Genomic DNA, 21,265 nt, shown 5'->3' with positions numbered 1-21,265 from the left:
TGGTGAGACCCTTTCTCAAAAAATAATAAAGACTGAGGGTGTAGCAAGGTGGTGAAGCTCCCTTGGGTTAAATCCCCAATACACCCAAAAAAGTGAGAGACAGAGTATTTCCTCTATTTCTTTTTTCTTAAAAATTTATAGAGATTTGGTATAAATTCTTACTCAAATGTTTGGTTGGTTTTGTCATTAAACCTATCTAGGCATGATGCTTTTTATTTGGGAAGATTACTAATATTGATCCAGTTTTTTAAATAGATACAGTTCTATTCAGATCATCTATTTCTTTGAATATAAGTTTTGACAAATTGTGTCTTTCTAGGAATCAGTCCATTTCATTTTGGTTATTGAATTTGTGGTTGTGGAGATTTTCATAATAGTCTTTTTTTCTTATTTTAATATTTGTGAAATCAGTGGTGGTGGTTCCTTTTTTATTTTCTTTTTTGTGTACCAGGAATTGAACTGAGGGGTGTTTAATCACTGAGCCACATCCCTAAGTCCCAAGGTTTGGGGTTTTTTTTTTTGGGGGGGGGAATGGGCAGGGTTAAATTAAGTTGCTGAGGCTAGCTTCAAACTTGTGGCTGCTGTGCCTCAGCTTCCTAAAGCAGCTGGGATTACAGGTGGGCTACCACATTTGGCTAATATTTCTTTTTTCTTTTTATGCAGGGGCAGGGGGAGAGAGAGAGGGAATACAAGCAAGCTTGGCTAATATTTCTAAGTCATTAGTTTTTCCTTTATTTTTGTATCTACAGAAAAAATATCAGATCATAAATCAGATCTACAGAAAAGATATCCCTGCTAAGGGAATTAATCACAATTTAAATATGTCCCAGATCAAGAAACATTTTTGTCATCCTAAAAAGAAACTTTGTCCATTAGGGTCACTGCCTGTTTTTTCCCATTCCCTCCTATTTTACCCCAAGTCCCAGGTACCTACTTATCTTCTGTTCCTATAGTTTTACCTGCTCTGGATGTTTAATATAAATGGAATTACATACTATGTGTCTTTTTTTTTTAAGTTGTAGATGGACACAATATCTTTATTTTTATATGGCACTGAGGCTCAAACCCAGTGCCTCACATGTGCGAGGCGGGCGCTCTACCACTATCTGTCTTTTTCAACTGGCTTCTTTCACTTAGCGTAATATTTTCCATGGTTTATCCCTATTGTATGAGTCAATATTTTAGACCTTTTAATGGTTGAAAAATATTTCATTGTATGGATAGATCACATTTTCTTTATCTGGTAGAGTTAATAGACATTTGAGTCATGACCACTTTTGACTCTCAACATATGAGTACCTATTAGTCTCTGTCTTAGAGTGATGTGATTTTGGAAACAGATAATACTTATAGATTGCATGGTAACATTTCATTTCTGGCTTGGAAGTCTTCATTTGTTCATAATACCATTTTGACAATTCACATAGCCATCTCTCCTTGGGGTTATGTTTTTTTTGTTTTGTTTTGTTTTGTTTTGTTTGTTTGTTTAAAGAGACAGAGAGAATTTTTTAATATTTATTTTTTAGTTTTTGGCAGACACAACATCTTTGTTTGTATGTGGTGCTGAGGATCGAACCTGGACCGCACACAGGCCAGGCGAGCTTGTGCTACCGCTTGAGCCACATCCCCAGCCCAGGGTTATGTTTTTATTTTGTTTTGTTTCTTTGTTTAACCAGATGTCTTAGGCGCTTGCTACTATTGCCTGGGTCAGTCTTTGTTATTTGTTTTTTGAGCATAAAAACAAAAGGACTAGGTTTATAAACAAGGACTAGGTTTATAATTGCCACATAAATGGTAATAAACATCCCACATAATATTCACATGGCCTATTGTCTGAGGTATTATAGTTAAAAGGTATACGGATTGTTGTTTTTTTTTTCTTTGCCCTTATTTCTGTGTTCTGTGAATACAGAGCAATGCACATGCTTGATTCTCTATAAATGGGGGGAAGGTGGGGATCAGCCCAGAGCCATATTTGCATTTGTTTCTGTCACATTTCCAGGATTAGGAAATGTGTTCTTTAAGACTAGAGAACATTAGTTTGGGCACTTTGTTAAGGAAAATGTTTCTGGTGGCTCTTCTGAATACTTAGAAATTAAGGAGGCATTTCATTGTTAGGCATTTTTGTATGTAGTTTCAAGGTAGTATTGGAGTCCTGAGAAATATTGAATAAAGTATTAAATAGTTAAACCAGACAGTATGCATGAGCAATGTCTAGCAAATATACTGTTATCAGATGACACAAGATAAAAAGTCCATGAGGGCAGAGACTATTTTTTTTTTCTTAACTTCTTAAAAGGCATAGGACTGGACTTGGCAACATATGACATCCTAAATAAATATTTGTTATTTATTTAAGATAAATAAATACTATCACAAGAAGAGTCTCTTTAAAGTATCATTTTAATATAATATATATATATATATATATATTTTAAAGAGAGAGAGAATTTTTTAATATTTATTTTTTATTTTTCGGTGGACACAACATCTTTATTTTATTTTTTTATATGGTGCTGAGGATTGAACCCAGTGCCCTGCGCATGCCAAGCGAGCGTGGTACCGCTTGAGCCACATCCCTAGCACCATAAAATATATTAATATTAGATTAATATATTCTGGGTAAGATGTTTTCTGATTCTAAACTCCATCTGCATAAGGCCTTAGTGATCTTTCTAATTTCTATGTGAGAGGCTCTCGTGCTCATAATATGAGCCACCTTCCAATTTACTAGAAACCTTAGAAATAAGGTTTATGCCCTATTATCTTTAGTAAATACTGTTTCTGCTCAGATAGAGCTAGCACATCTTGTTTGTTTTAGCTTCCAAATTCTTGTCTGATTTTGTTGTCATTTCCTGGTTTGTCATGACTGGAATGACTTGGACGGTACAAGGTAGGTCAGGTAGGTTGTCAAGGGCCTTACATTTTAATCTTTCATTTGAAGCCCTGGAGGAAATCACATGAATGTAACAAAATGAAATGACACTTTTTTAGAGTCTTCTTGTGATAGTATATAGACTTAAGAGGAGAAACTTCAGAGGAAAAGGCCCTTCAGAATGAAGAGCAGCAGTTTAGATGTGAGAAGTTGATGATATGCACTGGGGACTAGGGATAAATGGGGAAGGAAAGGGTCAGATTTGAAAGAGATTGAACAAAGAGTCTCTAGCATTTGTTAAAACTGGATATTGGAGGGAGGTGTAAGGGAGAGGGCAGATTTAAAGGCCACTCAAAAGTTAGATGAAAATTAATACCTTGAACAGAAATAAAGAACATTGAAAAGGAAAAAAAGAACGTGGAAAGAAAAGGCATTTGGAAGGGAAAGTGATTGTTGTTTTAGATATGTTGACTTTGAGGTGACAGCAGAACCTTTAGGTAACCAGTAGAGCTACAGAACTGGATTCTTATATATTTTAGTTGTAGATGGACACAATACCTTTATTTTATTCAAGTTTTTTTATGTGGTGCTAATGATTGAAACCAGTGCCTCACACATGCTAGGCAAGTGTTCTACCACTGAGCTACCACCCCAGCCCCAGAACTAGATTCTTGATAGGCCTATCTTAGCAAGAATAAAACTATGTCTTGGTTTTTATTTACTTCTGGACTTGTGTAGTTTATAGTTTTCTCCAAGTCACCTCGAACTTTGTCCATTGTATGTGTAGTTTGTAATACACTTTGTATCTGGGAAAATGTTGACATAGTTGATCTCTCAATATAAAGTTTCTTACTTCTTACCCTCTCTTTGGTCACTTTTCACTTCTAGTAGAATTACATAACTTTTAATTTTTGTATTTCTAGTAAAAATTTCAGATAGTAGGTCTGGGTGTATAGCTCAGTGTAAAGCACATGCCTAGTATACACACACACATAAAAGAAGAGGAAAAAAATTAATAATTATTTCAGATAGTGGTTTTGTTTATTTGTCTTCAAGTATTTTTATTTTATTATTCTTCCACTTTATAATTTTTGTGGTGCTGGGGATTGAACCCAGGGGCACTGTACCACTAGGGCCGAGACTGGCCTTGAGCATGTGATCCTCCTGTCTCAGCCTCCCAAGTAGCTGGGATTACAAGAGTATACCACTGTACCCAGTTTATCCTTCCACTTTAAAACTTAATCTTTAAGGTTTTTTACATTGTTGAAAATCCTATGCCTATCAGTTGCTCAAAAGATATTTGTTGTTTAATAAAAAATACAAATCTTCTGGCTACTAAGACTTTGAGGGATGAGAAGGTGTTACAGAAAGAGGAATGTGGTTTTGTTTTTGCAGTTGAAGTATTGGTTATATTTTTCCCCATCAACACTGAAAATAAACAGACAAGCCAGGCACAGTGGTAATCCTAGTGACTCAGGAGCCAAAGGCAGGCCTCAGCAACTTAGATTCTAAGCAACTTAGTGAGATCGTGTCTGAAAATAAAAAAGACTGTGGATGTAGATCAGTGATAGAATGCTTGCCTGGCATGTGCAAAGCCCTGAGTTTGATCCTCAGTACTGCCAAAATTTGTGTCTTATTCTTTCCTAGTATCTATATCCCATTTTGCGATGCTCTGGGCTGGAATTTTACTTTGTCGTTGCACTGACCATAGTTAATTGTAATTTTCTCATCAGGACTACAAGTTACCATCTGGGTGTGGTGATACATACTGTAATCCCAGCGGCTCTGGAGGCTGAGGCAGGAGAATTGTGAGTTCAGAGCCAGCCTCAGCAAAAAGCAAGGCGCTAAGCAACTCAGACCCTGTCTCTAAATAAATACAAAATAGGGCTGGAGAAGAGGCTCAGTAATTGAGTGGCCCTGAGTTCAATCCCCAGTAAACCCCTGCCCCCCGGGGGAAAAAAAAAAGTGCAAGTTCCCAAGAACAGGAACTGGAGTTTTTCATTTTGTATTTCTGTGCCAAGTGCAAAAACTAAGATGCCATTCATCATTCTGGCCAGAGGAAACTGGTTATAGGTTAGATTGTTCCTTTAAATCCTTTGAAACCTGAAAGGAGGTGATAGGATCTAATGGAAAGCAAAGAATAATGAGATTAAGGAGACTTCCAGGTTTGTGCTGTTAGGTATCAGGCTCCTGAACTTCCTTCCTACTAATGCTTTACATTACTAGCTTTGGGTTGGTGGCTGTTCTGAAGCTGTAAATTCCTGCAGAGAAAGACATGTCCTTTTCATTATGGCGTATAGATGGTGCTCAATAAAAATAAAAGTAGGTTGCTGGGTATGCTGCTGTATGCCTGTAGTCTCAATTACTCAGGAGGCTGAGGCAGGAGGATTGCTTGAAATAGGAGTTCAAAACCAGCCTCGGCAACATAGTGAGAGCCTGTCAGATGGCCATTCAGTTTTCTTTTTCTCAAAGTAGCCCAATTGAGGGAGCAACCCATATAGTTCAGGAAGAGAAGGTGGGAGTTCCTCAAAGTCGAGTTATTTTGTTTTGTTTGTATCAGGGATTGAACCCAGGAGTGCCTAACAACTGAGCCACCTCCCCAACCCTTTTTTATATTTTGTTAGAGACAGGATCTTGCTGAGTTGCATAGGGCCTTGCTAAGTTGCTGAGGCTGGGTTTGAGCTCTCGGTCCTCCTGCCTTAGCCTCCTGAGTTGCTGGGATTACAGGTGTGTAACACTGTGCCTAGCTGAGCAATGATATTTTATAAAACTATAATAGTCCTCCCACAGGAAGAAATAATCTTAGAATACTGAATCAAACTCCTTTGGAGTGGACCCAACTGTGGAGTATAATGTAAAAATATTTTGACCATCCTCTTGAACCTGAAATTGGTTTACACTGCCTAACACATGATCTTTCAATAGGACCAAACATAAAGTTGGAACTGCCTTGGAAAATCCAGGCATACAGTTCTTTGTATAATAAAAACCTCAAGATGCTTCCTAATACAGCTTAAAACTCTTCATTTTACAATGTATTAGAAACAGACCTGGCATTATTATAGCTCAGCAAATGTTAAATTAACTTTAATTTAACTTTAGCATATCTTCAATGTGAGGTTACTCCTTGTTCATCAGTAGTGGAATTTGATAATTCTGTGCTATTTGCTTTTGAGAATGAGTTGATGAAGACAGATTAAGATTAGAGACCTAGCCTCCTGTGCCAATTCACTATTTTTGATTTGAAGCTTTTATTCTTTTTTTTAAATTTTTTTTAAGTTGTAGATGAACACAATAGCTTTATTTTATTTAATTTGTTTTTGTGGTGCTGGGGATCGCAAGTGCTCTACCACTGAGTCACAGCCCCAGCCCCATGCTTTTATTCTTAGTGTTGTATCTTGTAAGGGGCATTAGGCCTGCAGATTTATCCCTAAGAAAAAAAGAATGATGGTTGGTGACCTTGCTAAAATGTTGGTTGAACAGTTGAACAATGTGTGTTCAGATGTCCAGTGGGCATGCATTATATTCATCTTTTCAGGATACTGTTTCTGTAGAAAAGAAGTCAGCGGGGCTCTAAATGTCTGAGCAAGGATATTGAAGCCAGGGGGGCTAAAAAGTGACATCTTTCAAGAAAGCCAAATTTCTTGGGTGGAGGTAGTAAATAAAAAAATCAGTAGAAATAATCTCTTCAGTGGTGCAACCGAAAGAATAGCTACTGTATCTCTTGGGATTTCTGCAGAATATAGGAGCCTTTGTGGTGTGCTTAGCAGTGTGGCCTATCCAGTGTCTTAGGACAAGTGGGACTCAATCTGCTCTCTTGCCTGTTCTCTACCACCTCCCACAATTAACTCTAAAATAAAAATAAATGGTTTGATTATGTTATTCAATAAACAAAGTGATTAAGAAGCTTTACATTTTCCACATGGATTTCACATTCTGCCTTTTTTCTTCCTCTATGGCAACTCAGTTTAGAGACCTAGACAGTAAAGCATGCTTAGATGTTGAATTTAGAGTCCACCTTTTCTAGAAGAAAAGAGCTAGAGAGCTAAACAATAGTCAGTTCAGAATATAAAAGGATGTCATAGAGATGATGCATATCAGCTGCCCTTCACTCTGTGTGTGTGTGTGTGTGTGTGTTGTCAGGAGTAGCCCTAACTACAAATACAGGCTCTATTTTGGGACTGAAAACCTTTGCCTTGCATACTCATAATTTTTTAGGGTTAACAGAGAAAATTGTTAAGGAAGAACGATCTGTATCTTGTTTCTATGTGTATTCTATGAGTACTGTGAATTCATTCCTGTGTGACTGGAACCAACTGAGAAAAGAGGGTAAAAACTAAGATGAAGATTATAAAAACCTAAATCTGGAGATGCAGAGACATTCTGAAAACTATCAATAAAATATGTTCAAATGTAATTTTTTTTAATATTTATTTTTTAGTTTTAGGTGGACACAATATCTTTATTTTATTTTTAATGTGGTGCTGAGAATCGAACCCAATGCCTCACGCATGCTAAGCTAGTGCACTACCACTTGAGCCACATCCCCAGCCCTCAAATGTAATTTTTAATTTCCACTAAGATCATATCTTTAGAAGTCAAATATTGGTTAACCACAGAAATAGACATTTGTGAAGAATGCCTTTGTAAATTCTGTTTGCTTTTTTTTTAAATGTAATTTAAATTTTTAGTTGTAGATGGACACAATATATTTATTATTTTTATGTGGTGTTGAGGATTGAACCCAGTGCCTCATGCATGCTAAGCAAATGCTTTACCATCGAGCCACAACCCCAGCCCCTCTGTGTTGCCTTTTGAATAAAGATTACTATCTCTGATAAACAGTACTAGCCCTGAGCCACCAGTAGCCTCATTTTCCCATCAGTTGAACAAATCAACAAAAAAGGGATTGCTGATTTTTCAGTATGAGTTGTATTTACCTCACGTACTTTTTTTTTTTCTGCGTTTGATCCTGCTGCCTCTGTGCTTTAATGGAAAATCTGTAATGTCACAGAATAATCATATTCTCATTATAAAGTATAACTGGGACTCAGCTTATGTTGGCAAACTTCAACAAAGATTCAAAGCTACTGACTGGAACAATTTTTTCCTTTCCATTTTCTCTTATACCTCTTAGTACCTTAGAATCTTGGAGGGTTAGTTGTGAGCAAAGAAAAGCATATGATAGAGTCTTAGCTCTGATACCTTACTGACTGACAATTGTAGAAAGGAATTGTGAAGTGTCTAAGAACCACTGGTGAAAAAGGGAATGGGAGCTCACTGTGGTGGCACATGCTTGTAATCCCAGCAACTCAGGAGGTTGAGGCAGGAGGATTGCCAATTCGAGGCTAGCCTTTGCAATTTAACAAGATCCTCAGCAACTTAGTGAGACCCTATCTCAAAATAAATAATCAACTGGGCATGGAGGTACAATCCTGTAATCCCATGGCTCCAGAGGCTGAGGTAGGAGGATCAGAGTTCAAAGCCAATCTTAGCAACAGCGAAGTACTAAGCAATACAGTGAACCTTGTCTCTAAATAAACTACAGAAATAGGGCTGGGGATGTGACTCAGTGGTCAAGTGCCCCTGAGTTCAATCCCCAGTACCCCCAAAAATTTAAAAATAAATTATGAAATGAGCTGGGAAAGTAGACTCTATAGCAGTCACTGGCAGCCTGATGTCTATGGAATGTAGTTCAATTCTTAATACCAAAAAAAAAAAAGGTATTTAGAAACTCCTATTTGCTGTTTTGATAAGTGAGGGACTTGGGCTTGAGAGGATTTTAGCAGGTTTTAGTCTAAATTAAGATTAAAACTGCTGGTGCTAGTTATGGTGCATGCTTATAATTCCAGGGAATTGGGAGGCTGAGGCAGGAAGATCATAAGTTCAAAGCCAGCCCCAGCAATTTAGTGAAGCCCTAAGCAACATAAGAAGTTCTTGTCTCAAAATAAAAAAGGTAGAAGATATGACTCAGTTAAAGCACCCCTGGGTTAAATCCCCTGCACTAAAACAATAATAAATAACAACAAAAGACAATCCAATATTTCAAATGATGGGGGCGAAATTCTGATGTGTGAAGACCATTAAGAGTGAACAGCCAGGGCCGGGGTTGTGACTCAGTGATAGAGTGCTCACCTAGCATGCATGAGGCACTGGGTTCAATCCTCAGCACCGCATAGAAATAAAATAAGGATAGTGTCCACCTAAAACTAAAAAATAAATATAAAAGAAAAAAAAAATGAACAGCCACCAGGCACAATGGCATACACCTATAATCCCAGCTACTAGGGAGGCTGAGGGGGAGGAAGCTCACAAATTCCATTCCAGTCTGTGTTTAAAAAAAAAAAAAGGATTGGGAATGTAGAGTGCTTGCCTAGCATGTGTGAGACCCTCCATTCAACCTCCAGTACTACCAAAAAAAGTAATAATAAAAAAGAATGTATAGCCACTAACTATGATCACATCTTTCTACCCATTTATTAGTTCAATTCCCCACAGGTTACTTTCATAGGAGACACTGGCAGATCTCTGCTCTGTGAAATCTGGAGAAAGAATGTGATAGGGATTGGGAGGGGTACATTGTGTGTATGTGTGTGTGTATGTATATATGTCATATATCTGTGCTTAGAACATGTGTGCTACCTGTGTTTGATAACAGCTGGGGAATCAAATCATAGATAAACCTGATTGTTTTTATTCAGATTTTTCCTTTGTTCATTCTTATTGGACAATTGGCTGTTCTTCATTAGATTTCATATTCTATAGCAGTCACTGGCAGCCTGATGTCTCTCTACATGACAGTTAAAAAGAAAGGCTAATTGAGTTAAAGGAGATTCTGTAAGAATAAGAAATAATTGTGTTGGTACTATATGAGGTAAAAGGAATCTCAAAGTTGACATGTCTGGAGATTCTGCTGCCAGGAAAGTTCCCTACCCTCTACAAAAGGTGATCCGTCCACAGCTACTGAAATAGCATATTTGTTGTCTGAGAAGTACAAATTACTCCTTGTCTTAGAAATTCCTAAATCAACTGATGCCTCCAAGTGGTGAAATCAGAATTTGCAGTACTCAAATTCAGTGTGGCGTTATTTTGATATCTACTACTGTTCACTGTTCAAATGGCCCCTATATGTTTTATGGATTGGGTTTGTAGATGTATGCTATGACAGCAACACTTAAATCCATAGATGTAATTGTTTCTATTCATTCTTCCAGTCATTCAATAAGAACTTATTAATCTCCTTTTATATACCAGATATTGTGTTTGGTGCTGATAATAAAAGGCCAACAAGATTTAGCCTGTACTCTTAATACCTGGACCAGCAATTTGAAAACTAACACAAAGATGCAAGTTCTGCTGTGCATAGTGACTATTAGTCATTAAGGAGTTTGAAATGTGATGTGAAATGTTCCCATCTGCCAAGCAAGTAAGGTGAAATGAGTGGCTATTTGAATCCTGTGTAGTCTCACCTACTGCTGATGATAGTCCTTTTGAGTCCTTAGGGCTTGAATAATCAACATTGCTAGGTGTGGTGGCTCATGCCTACAATTCTAAGGACTCAGGAGGCACAGGGCCTTGGCAATTTAGCAAGGTTCTGACTCAAAACAAAATAATAATAACAACAACAACAATAACAACACTAATAGAGCCTTCACTATATATTCCATGCTAAGCTTTGTATGTGTAATATTTTACATAATCTTTACTACTACCCTATGAAGTAGATACTGTAATCTCCACTTGACAAATGAAGACACTAAAGCACAAAGAAGTTCATGATATCGCTAAAGGTCATAGAGTGGAAGCAGGATTCAAATTTAGAGAATCTGGACCAGAGTCCATGCTCTTAAATGATTAAATGGGTTTGGAAGGGGACCATCTTGACCAATCTTTTGCATAGGTAAAGCTTGGGAAAATGGTGCTCCATTGATCCTTCCTGCTTGCAGAGCTTATCTTTCCTGCTTATCTCCTGAGACTGCATTACCTTTTTTAATACTTAGCACAAATTGGTGAATAAGACAGAAGCTCTATTCACTATAGTCCCAGATCAGTCCAACTCTGACCTTTGCCAGCTGGATGATCTGGCCTCTCTGAACATGTTTCCTTATCTGTAAAGTGGAAATGTTACTTCATGGGATCATTTAGGGGATTAAATAAGACAATGTACTTAGTGGTTTCTGGCCTCTGAGTAAGCGCTTAATAAATATTAGCAATTTTTATTATTATTATTGTCCTTTAGCCTTGAGAGCAATCCAGCAAATAGTTTCTCAGAGATCAGTTTCTAAGACCTATGTAGGTAGGAAAATCTACCCAGATTTCCTTTGGTTTGACAAGACAATAATCTTATTCTGTGTATTTCTCTTGACTCTTTTGGTGTGAAAAGCAGAGAGGTAAAGCATTATTTGACAGATGTATGGATTCAAGCAAGAAACTGAGGTCCAATTGCAGAGAAATGACTTGTATAACTCAGAGCCCTGTCTGAGGAGACACAGAGGACCCTAGAGGGCGGAGAATGAACACAGCGCAGGGGCTAGTTCCAGAGTCGCATCCTCGGTTAGTTCGCTTACAAGTGTGGGTGAGGGTTCCTTGTTAGTAGGCAGAGATATTTTTCCTTTTGCTCCAATACATGTATGCTGGCTCATGTATATTAAATCACATTTTCTCCTAATGTCAAATAGAATTTGTACATCCAAAATGGAGAGGCAGGGGAGCTCTGTAACTACAGGCTTGTTGAGCCCTTTCCCACCTATTCCTTTGCTACACTTTCCCAAAGGCTTATGTGCCAATGGTTACTCCTCAGATGTCAGGGTTGCCAAGCCAGAGTGATGCTGCCACCACCATCACCACCACCATTACTGCTGCTACCAACCATTCACAGATTCCTGCTATAAGGAAATAATCTACTGTGAAGCTTTCACCTTCCTCCTTTCTGCCTATCTTCAGTGTTGTACCTCTTTCTCCTGGTGCGGTTGCCATGCAGCCAGTGTTCCAAAGATAATTTTTAGGCTCCAAAGTTATAGACCTTACTGCCTCTCTGAGGAGATGCAAGTTAGTGGTAGAAAAGAAGACAATTGACAGGAGATGGCTCCTACACCTCTGTGCTACAGAAGGAAGAGTTTGCTTCTTGATATTGTGCTAGCTCTTGAGCCAGGTAGGGGATTTGCTGGGACTTGTGAATGTGCGCTGTATGACCTCTGGATAAGTAGACTGGACCTAGCCTGCCCAAGGACAGTACCTCAGCCCACTGGACCAAGTCTGAAGACCAATTTCACCTTCTCCCACTCCCCTTCCCTAAGCTTAACTTCTTCTGCCACACTGCCCCAAGTCTGTGGCTTAAAACAGCTATCTCCTTTTGCTGATGAATAAACACACTCTTTATAAAATGTTTCATCTTGGGGACTGGAAAGTCTCTGTGTGCCTTCCTGTCCCTATCTTTTTCTCTGAGGATTGATGTTAATAGCTTCTGTCGTTTTCTTTACAGGGAACTCTAATGATCCATGACAAAGAGGTCACCCTTGAGTATTTACCAAACCCGGAATTTTGGTACTGCAAACGAGTAAGTACCAAGAATTACTTTCTTTAGAAAGAAGCAGCCCACATAGCAGCTCTTCCATATATCCAGGAATGCCGCCTATTAGCATATATTGCCAAGGAGAAAACTCTGCTCCCTCATTTCACTTCAGTTGAACTGAATGGAGTTCAGGGGGAAGATCATCCATAATTCTTGTTTTTCAGGTGCTAAATGTGGCTGGACTGCCCTGTAGACACTTTCCCAAGGGCATATCTGATATTTATGAAAGCAGTAACAGTACCCTTATAGCCCGTCTCATTTACTCTTCCTGAGGGTGGACATAGGGAAGTGGTGCTTGGAAAAGTAGTTTTGAAGAGGGATGGTTCTGTGGTACCTCTACTTTTTTGAGGTGTTCTGAGGTTTCCAGATATATAGAACTTAACCATGGCATTTCTTTCTCTATTAAGCTTCATATTTCTTCAGAATGGCATATTAAAATTTTTAGGGTTATTCTCTTAATAGAGGTTCAGTTTGATTGCAGTGAGCATTAAAATATAATTTTAACTTCATTGTTACAGATTAGCTTAAAAATAAAATGATTGTAAAAAGTTTAAAAAGTTTCTGAACCATGATTCATTAAAAGTGTATAGAACTTGACAAAATTCAGTAAAAACTTGACATTTTTCAATAGTCTGACCCAAATACAACTTGGATAGCTATGATTGTCATTAGCTGAAGCACTAAATTTTGTAAACATACTGCATTAAGGTATCTTTTTTAAAAAATTCAACTTTTTTATTGTAAATCCACAGAACATAAAATTTACCATTTTAACCACGTAAATATAAATAAATATATACTTAGGTTGGGAGTTAAGGTTGGAGGATCACTTGAGCCCAGGAGTTTAAGGTCAGCCTGGATAACATAGCAAGACCCCACTTTTAAGAAAAAAGAAAAATCAATGCCTTTGAGCACCTTCACAGTGTTGTGCAACTATCAATATATATATCTAAGTCTCCAAGTTGTTTATTCTTTTTTTCCCCCTCCTGCAGGGATGGGAGGGGCAGTGGTGCTAAGGATCAAACCCAGGGCCTCATACATACTAGATGAACACTATACCACTGATCCACACCCTCACCCCCTGGTGTTTTGTTTTGTTTTTAATGTTCATTAATAGTATTATTTATAATAGCCAAAAAGTAGAAACAGCTCAAATGCCCATCACCTGATGAATGGACAAATAAACTTGGATATCCACAAAACAGAATGTTATTTGGCAGTAAAAGGGAATGAAGTATTAATACATGTTACAACCTAAATGAACCTTAAAAACACTATGCCATCCAGGTATAGTGGCTCATGCTTGTAATTCCAGCAGCTTGGGAGCCTGAGACAGGAGAATTGCAAGTTTGAGACCAACCTCACCGACCTTAGGATGTAGCGAGTCTGTCTCAAAACAAAAAACCTGAGTGCGGTAGCACAAGCCTGTAATCCAAGCGACTCTGGAGGCCGAGGCAGGAGGATTACAAATTCAAAGCCAGCCCTCTCAATTTAGCAGGGTACTTAGTAACTCACACGAGACCCTGCTTGTAAATAAAATACAATATAGGGTTAGGGGTGTGACCCAGTGGTTAAGTGTCCCTGGGTTCAATCCCTAGTACCAAAAATAAAAATAAAACAAAAAAGGGCTGGGGATGTGGCTCAGTGGTTAAGTGACCCTGAGCTCAATCCCTGGTACTAAAAACAAAACAAAAAACACTGTACCAGAAAAATGACCAGATATTGCATAGTTTCATAAGGCCTAGTGGTAAGAAAGGGAAATGATGCCTAGATTTCTTTTGGGGATGATGAAAATGTTCTAAAATTTTATTATGATGATTGTATTATGCATTTACCAAGAATCATTGAATTTTACATTTAAATAGATGGGTTTTATAGTATTTAAATTATATCTACTAAAGTTAGGATCCTGATTGTGCCATGTACCAGCTGAAGTGTTACAGGCTGCAGTATTTTCATTTTATAACAAACATCCCACAAATTCCATTGGTTAAAAACAACAAACAGGGGGCTGGGGTTATGTCTCAGTGGTTGAGTGCTTGCCTAGCATGCATGAAGCACTGGGTTCGATTCCCCACCACCGCATGAAAATAAACAAATAAGATAAAGGTATTGGGTCCATCTACAACTAAAATAAATTTAAAACAATAAAAACAACAAACATTCTTTTCCATGTTACATATTGGTTCATTCACTTCACTTCTGTGCTACATAACTTCTCAACTTAGGACCCAGGCCATAGGAATATTCCCAATGTAAGACTGTGTTCTCCTGACAGAGGGAAAGACTAAGAAGTTTATTCACACAAGCAGTGAGTCCCAAAGTTTCTGCCAGATCTGGTGTAGGTCATGTTCACTCACACTCTAATGGCCAAAGCAAGACACAGTGGAGAAGGAAGTACACTTACCCTATAGGGAGACACCACAGTCTTCTTGACAATGGATCAGAGTGTGTTTATGATTCATTTATGGGAAGGGAGCAATGAAGTAATCAGCTGTAATGACCTTACTGAAGTTATTTAACCTTTCCAGGCCTGTTACTTCATCTATAAAATGGAGAGAGAATAGTACCTGTTTTGTGGGGTTTATGAGGTTGTTGAAATCAATAAGTGATAATGTAAAGTAGGTATGAGCTATTTAAGCACTAATTAGTACATAGTATGTGTGCATAGCATGTATACATTATCCACTGCTGCTGCTGTTATTGTTCTCACCTGTCTTTCATCTTGCAAACTCCTGTGCTACAGGGTCTTATTTGAATTGTGTCCTCTTCATGTTTCCTTCTTGCTTACTTGCTCACTTGCTTATCTATTTATTATAGTACTAGGTATTGAACCATAGGGCACTTTACCACTGAGCTACACCCCCAGCCCTTTTTATTTTTTGAGACAAGTTCTCCCTAAGTTTCTGAAGGAGAGTCTTGCTAAGTTGTTGAGGCTAACCTCAAACTTGCAATCCATCTCTTATAGCCTCCTGAGTAGCTGGAATAATAGGCATGTACCACAAGAGTGTTCCTGCCAGCCAATGCTCTGTCCCTCATAGCACTTAAAGATCAATAGTGAAAGATCAGGGGTTTGGAGGTTGGGCATTGTGCTTGACTTTTTGTTCATAGGCTCAGACAAGAATAGTTATGTTCACAGTGCAAATGTCTGTCCTTGTTCTGGGTTACTAAATGTACCCCTTCCATTAATGTCTTTTATATAACTACTAGAGGCACTACCTGTATATCTTTCTTTTTCCTTTCTTGCTCCTCATTACCAGTGTCCTTTGCAATTCCTGCCACATATGAATTAGGGTACTCATTACCAGCCCAGAACCAAGTTTTGGGTGCAAGGGTAAATTTACATGGTTTTGGGATAGTAGTATCCTTTAAGCAATATAATATTCCTGTTTCCTTAGTTTATTTCCTATAAAAATCTCTGTCCAGGGCAAACATCATGGGCTGCTTCAAAGTTTAGATGCTCTATTAGAAAGCAGCTTTCAAACAGTAGCTCCTCAAATGTTGTCTAGCAACTTTGATAAGTGGGGCAATATCAGATTCTTTAGACTTCAGTGGTATGCTTTATTTCTTTCATTTTCAGCAGGTGTTACTGTGTTGGATATTTATAAAGTTTTAAAAAATGTTTTTGGTCAGTTGAATTCTTTTCTTTTTTCTTACAGTGTAAAGCTAGCACTGGTGGGCATCGATTTTCATGTACATTCTGCAAGTGCCCAAGGGAAGGTGAGCAGTAGACATGGTAGTTTTTGTCTTATGCACTGAAGAAAGCAAATTTCATATTTTCTTGGCTTTAAAGAATTGGCATCTCCAAATACAAGTTGATCTGTAAAGTGGGGTGTGTGTGTGTGTGTGTGTGTGTGTGTGTGTGTGTGTGTTTTGTTACTGAGGATGAGCCCAGGACCTCAAGTATGCTAGCTAAGTACTCACCACTGAGCTAGATCCCTCTAGCCCTTTTTGCTTTCTTTCAAGACAGGGTCTTGCTAAGTTGCCCAGGTTAAACTTGTGATCCTCTTGCCTCAACTTTCTCAGTAGCTGAGATTACAGGCATGAACCTCCATATCCAATTATAAAGTGGAATTCAATATCCAACTTCATGTGACCTGTGGTAAATGACCTTGAATTTCAGAGTTCTGCCAGAGGAAACAGATGGGCTGGTAGGCTTCTTGGTCTACAGTGGCTAAGTGTGCAGTTGACTAAAGTCAGTAGTATTGTAATTTAAAATACAGTTAAGGATATTAGTTTTGAAAAAAAAGTGTATACGGAGTTGAATACAGTGGCACATGTTTGTAATCCTACTACTTGGGAAGCTGAGGCAAGTTTGAGGTTACTGTGGGCCACTTAGTGAGACCCTGTTGGGTATATAGCGTAGCATGTGCAAGGTCCTGGATTCAATCCCCAGCACTGCAAAACAACAACAACAGCAGCAACAACAACAAAAACTACGTGGCTGTTTGACAACACACACACACACATACATGTGCACATAAACACTTCTTTGAAGTTATTAAGAATGAATTGCGGGCTGGGGATGTGGCTCAAGCGGTAGCGTGCTCGCCTGGCATGCGTGCGGCCCGGGTTCGATCCTCAGCACCACATACAAACAAAGATGTTGTGTCTGCCGAAAACTAAAAATAAATATTAAAATTCATTCTCTCTCTCTCTCTCTCACTCTCTCCAAAAAAAAAAAAAAAGAATGAATTGCTATATTATTTTCTAATTCACATTATTTGTAAGCATTTCAGGATTATCAATAGAAAAACAGTAAACGACAATCAAAATATAAACATGAGAAAATACTTGGGACTGGGGGAATATGTTATTATCACAGAGGAATAAACCTACCAGCTTTACTGGGCGAGGTGATGTACACCTGTAATCCCAGCAGCTTGGGAGACTGAGGCAGGTAGATCAAAAGTTCAATCTGCCTAAGCAATTTAGCAAGACCTTGTCTTACAAATAAAAGATGAAAATGGCTGGGGATATAGCTCAGAGGCAGAGGGATAGAGTGCCCTTGGTACTGTGAGTTAGATAGATAGATAGACTGATTGATTAAAAAGAGCTTCAATCTCCAGGACTGCAAAAAAAAAAAAAAAAATGAAATCTACTAGTTTCTCAAGCAATTACCTTAAAAAATTATAATATATATATTATATATATATTATAATTTTTTTAAAATTGTAATTGGACACAACACCTTTATTTTATTTATTTATTTTTATTTGGTGCTGAGGATCAAACCCAAGGCCTTGCACGTGCTAGGCAAGTGCTCTACTGCTGAGCCACAACCCCAGCCCCCTCAATTACCCTTTTTTAAAATTAATTTTTATTGCCATATAGTAATTATACATATGTATGAGATAAAGTATGATAATTCTATACACATATATAGTATATGAGCACTTAAAACTTTTCTCAGAGAACCTTTAGGTAGACACCTTTCAAGAAAATTGTCAAAGATTTTCTATATTCATGACTATCATATGCCTGTTTCTGATATTATCCCTAAGGTAGACCCCAGAAAATCCAGTTCAGTGATGGGATCCAGTAGCCTTTTGAAGGACCTGTTCTGAGGTTATAGTTTACTGTATCTCCAAGGAGTTTGTGGGGAATAGCTCTGCATCCTTTAGAGACCAAATCAACATGTGGAAAATGAAATAAACAACTGAGATTTTTAGCTTGTTAGGTCACTTCAGATTGGGCAGAGTTGTGGTTTTTCCTTAAGAGATACTTCCTAAGTGGTTTTTGTTTGTTTGTTTATGGTATAGGGATTGAACCCAAGCCCTCACTATGCAGGACAAGTCCTTTATCACTGAGCTACATCCCAGCCTTTTTTAAAATTCTATTTTGTAAGCCAATGGCTCAGGAGACTAAGGCAGGAGGATTGTGAGTTCAGATCCTGAGTTCAGATAAACAACTCAGTGAGACCCTATAATAGGGCTGGGAATATGGCTCAGTGGTTGAATGCCCCTGAGTTCAATCCCCAGTACCAAAAAGAAAAAAAAAAAGAAATTCTATTTGAGACAGGATCTTGCTAATACGTTGCCCAAGCTTGGCTCAATCTTGTGATCTTGTTCTTCTGACAGAGACCAAGCAAGAATTAATATCCTACCCTCAGCCTCAGAAAACATCCATACCAGCATCATTAGAAAAACAACCCAACCAGTCCCCAAGGCCAGCTGATAAGGAACCTGAATCTAGGAAGCAAGAAGAAGGACAAGAATCACGTATGGGACATCAAAAGAGAGAAACAGAAAGATATCTGCCACATTCTCGAAGGGAAGGATTCACTTTCCGAAGAGACCGAGAGAAGGAGCCATGGTGTGGAGAGACTCGACAAGATGGAGAAAGCAAAAGTAAGTACCTTGTCAGAGAGTGTACCAGATGGTGACAATCACAGCTGCATATAGGCGGCCCATAATTGTAGATAGAAGCCAGCTGCTTCCTCATACCCTAGTAGAACTGTGTACAACCTGATTACAGAGGCATTGTTTTCTGTTAGCCTTACTATACTAGGTGAAGAAATCTACATCCTCCAAATTAGCAAATTTTTCTGTACAAATGCAATAAAGCATGATTTTAGATTTCCAAGTATTGATGAAGAAATGTAGTAAGTATTTGTTTATCATTTCTTTATAGAACCATCCTTGCTAAAATAAGGTAACATATGCAATAAAAAATGACCGTCATGCTCTTGGGACTTGGGACTTAAGATTTTCATTATTCTCTTTGTTTGCTTCCCTCCCATTTGTGTGTGATTTATTTATTCAGCAATAATGCTAAAACGCATCTATCGTTCCACTCCACCTGAGGTGATAGTGGAAGTGCTGGAGCCCTATGTCCACCTCACTACTGCCAATGTCCGTATCATCAAGAACAGAACTGGCCCCATGGGCCACACCTATGGCTTTATAGACCTCGACTCCCACGCAGTGAGTTTCCCTTACCTTTAAATGGTCTAGAGATGGATGGCTAAAAAAAACCCTAAAGAAGGGACTTCTATATCATTTTAATTTTCTTATCATAACCTGTCTTAAGAATTTTCTCCTTTAAGTTTAGTGTTCATTGAAGTGAGGTGACTGACCTCAAAAGTTAGAACTCTGTGGTTTTCTTAGTCAGTTTCTTCCTTGTGGCATGTTTATAGTTTCCAACCTATTCACTTGTGAATAATTTGAATTTTGATTCTTCTGGACCCTTTAAGATTTCAGTGATTAAAAATTTTTTTTTTTTTTTTTTGTAGAATTGTTTTGTCCAGTTACAAATAGTTTTATACTTAATGATAATAGGACATTTTCTACTCAAAGTATTTATCAGATCTAGTGGTTTGCTGGGCACAGTGGCGCACATCTATAATCTGAGTGCCTTCAGAGGTTGAGGTGGGAGGCTGAGGCAGGAAAACTGCAAGTTCAAAACCAGCCCCAGAAAAATTGAGGTGCTAAGCAATTCAGTGAAACCCTGTCTCTAAATAAAATACAAAATGGGGCTGGGGATACAGTTCAATGGTCAAGTGCCCCTGAGTTCAATCTCCAGTACCAAAAAAAAAAAGAGAGATGGGCTGGGATTGTGGCTCAGCGGTGGAGTGCCCACCTAGCAAGAGCAGGACCCGGGTTCGATCCTCAGCACCACATAAAAATAAAGGCATTGTGTTGTGTCCATCTATGCCAAAAAATAATTATTTAAAAAAGAGAGAGAGAGAGAGAGAGAGAGTTCGTGGCTTGATTTTTTTTTTTTCTTATGGAGATAGTGTGAAGATAGTAATAAAAGTCTTTGCTGTTTCTCAGATTTAATGCTCAAAAATCACAAGGGACTTTGTAACCTGGATCTGTTATTAAATCAGAAACTGATATCTACTCTGATTGCTATTCTAGTTCTTCATTGAGAGTTGCCTGGTTTTGTCAGTGTGCTTTATGTTAAAATTATGACTAGAATATAAAAGTTTAGTAAATTTCTCTTCAGAGAAGGAAAATCCATATTCACGTCTCTTTCCAGGAACATAGTCTTTCCTTTCTTTGGGTTCACATGTGTCTTTGTTTCCCTAGGAAGCTCTTCGTGTAGTGAAGATCTTACAGAATCTTGATCCACCATTTAGCATTGATGGGAAGATGGTAGCTGTAAACTTGGCCACTGGAAAACGAAGGTATGGCAGAGGGGTTAAGATACTGCCCCTTCCTGACAGTTTATGCCTGCCACTGGCCTCATTGCCCAGGTGGGGAGGGGGCTGCCCCTCCTTCCAGTTCAGTCAGGACAATGAGGGTTTTTTGTTTTAATTAGTTATACATGACAGTAGAATGCATAAATGGGGTATAATTTCTTATTTTTCTGATTGTACATGTTGTAGAATCACATCGGTCATTCAGTTATATATGTACATAAGGTAAAAAAAAGATACTGCCCCCACCCCCACCCTCTTCAGTTTCTGGGAAGAAACTCCTCTTCCTGGCTGGAGAGAAGGCATAGTGCCTTCCCATTGTGGGTTGCTTCAGATATGTACTTATACATTTACTTTTTCTGAAGCCTGCCTTTTTTCTGACTTTAAAATCATTTTCATTCTTAAGTAGTATTACTAGATACTTGAGGCCTTTTGCTTTTGACTACATGGTATCTTTGGGTCCCAAATGATGGTATAGTCTTGGATGTGCAGAAAAAAATATTCATATATCTTTGTCATTTGGAATCCTAAGTAAATGCTATCCTGATATCCCACTCCTCTGACCTTGATCATATATCCACATAGACCTGGGAAATCTAATTCCTCTTTAGTCCTTCACTCATTTTGACATAGGAGTGGTAGCTGGGAAGTGGCCATATCAAGAGACAGACTTACC

The 21,265-nt window shown here is 38.3% G+C and overlaps 1 protein-coding gene across 9 annotated transcripts in view; it reads left to right on the top strand.

Annotated features, from left to right (window-relative positions):
• Positions 1-21,265, top strand: part of Rbm6 (RNA binding motif protein 6) — a 99,286-nt gene that overhangs the window by 66,577 nt on the left and 11,444 nt on the right. For 8 of the 9 annotated variants that reach the window (XM_046431302.2, XM_046431301.2, XM_046431304.2 and 5 more), the window contains 5 exons: positions 12,357-12,431; positions 16,106-16,166; positions 18,527-18,796; positions 19,212-19,372; positions 20,480-20,577. In XM_046431302.2, the coding sequence (XP_046287258.1) occupies positions 12,357-12,431; positions 16,106-16,166; positions 18,527-18,796; positions 19,212-19,372; positions 20,480-20,577 (665 nt within the window). Of the gene's footprint in view, positions 1-11,292; positions 11,429-12,356; positions 12,432-16,105; positions 16,167-18,526; positions 18,797-19,211; positions 19,373-20,479; positions 20,578-21,265 lie in introns of those variants that run through there. The other variant, XM_046431308.2, reaches the window with a different exon arrangement.

Source organism: Marmota monax, unplaced genomic scaffold (genome assembly GCF_021218885.2).
Source record: "Marmota monax isolate L192 unplaced genomic scaffold, Marmota_monax_Labrador192_F-V1.1 WCK01_AAM20220418_F8-fsc00022, whole genome shotgun sequence".
In the NCBI taxonomy this organism is placed as follows: Eukaryota; Metazoa; Chordata; class Mammalia; order Rodentia; family Sciuridae; genus Marmota; species Marmota monax.
Note: the sequence above shows the minus strand (reverse complement) of the source record. Positions and strands in the feature narration are given on the sequence as shown.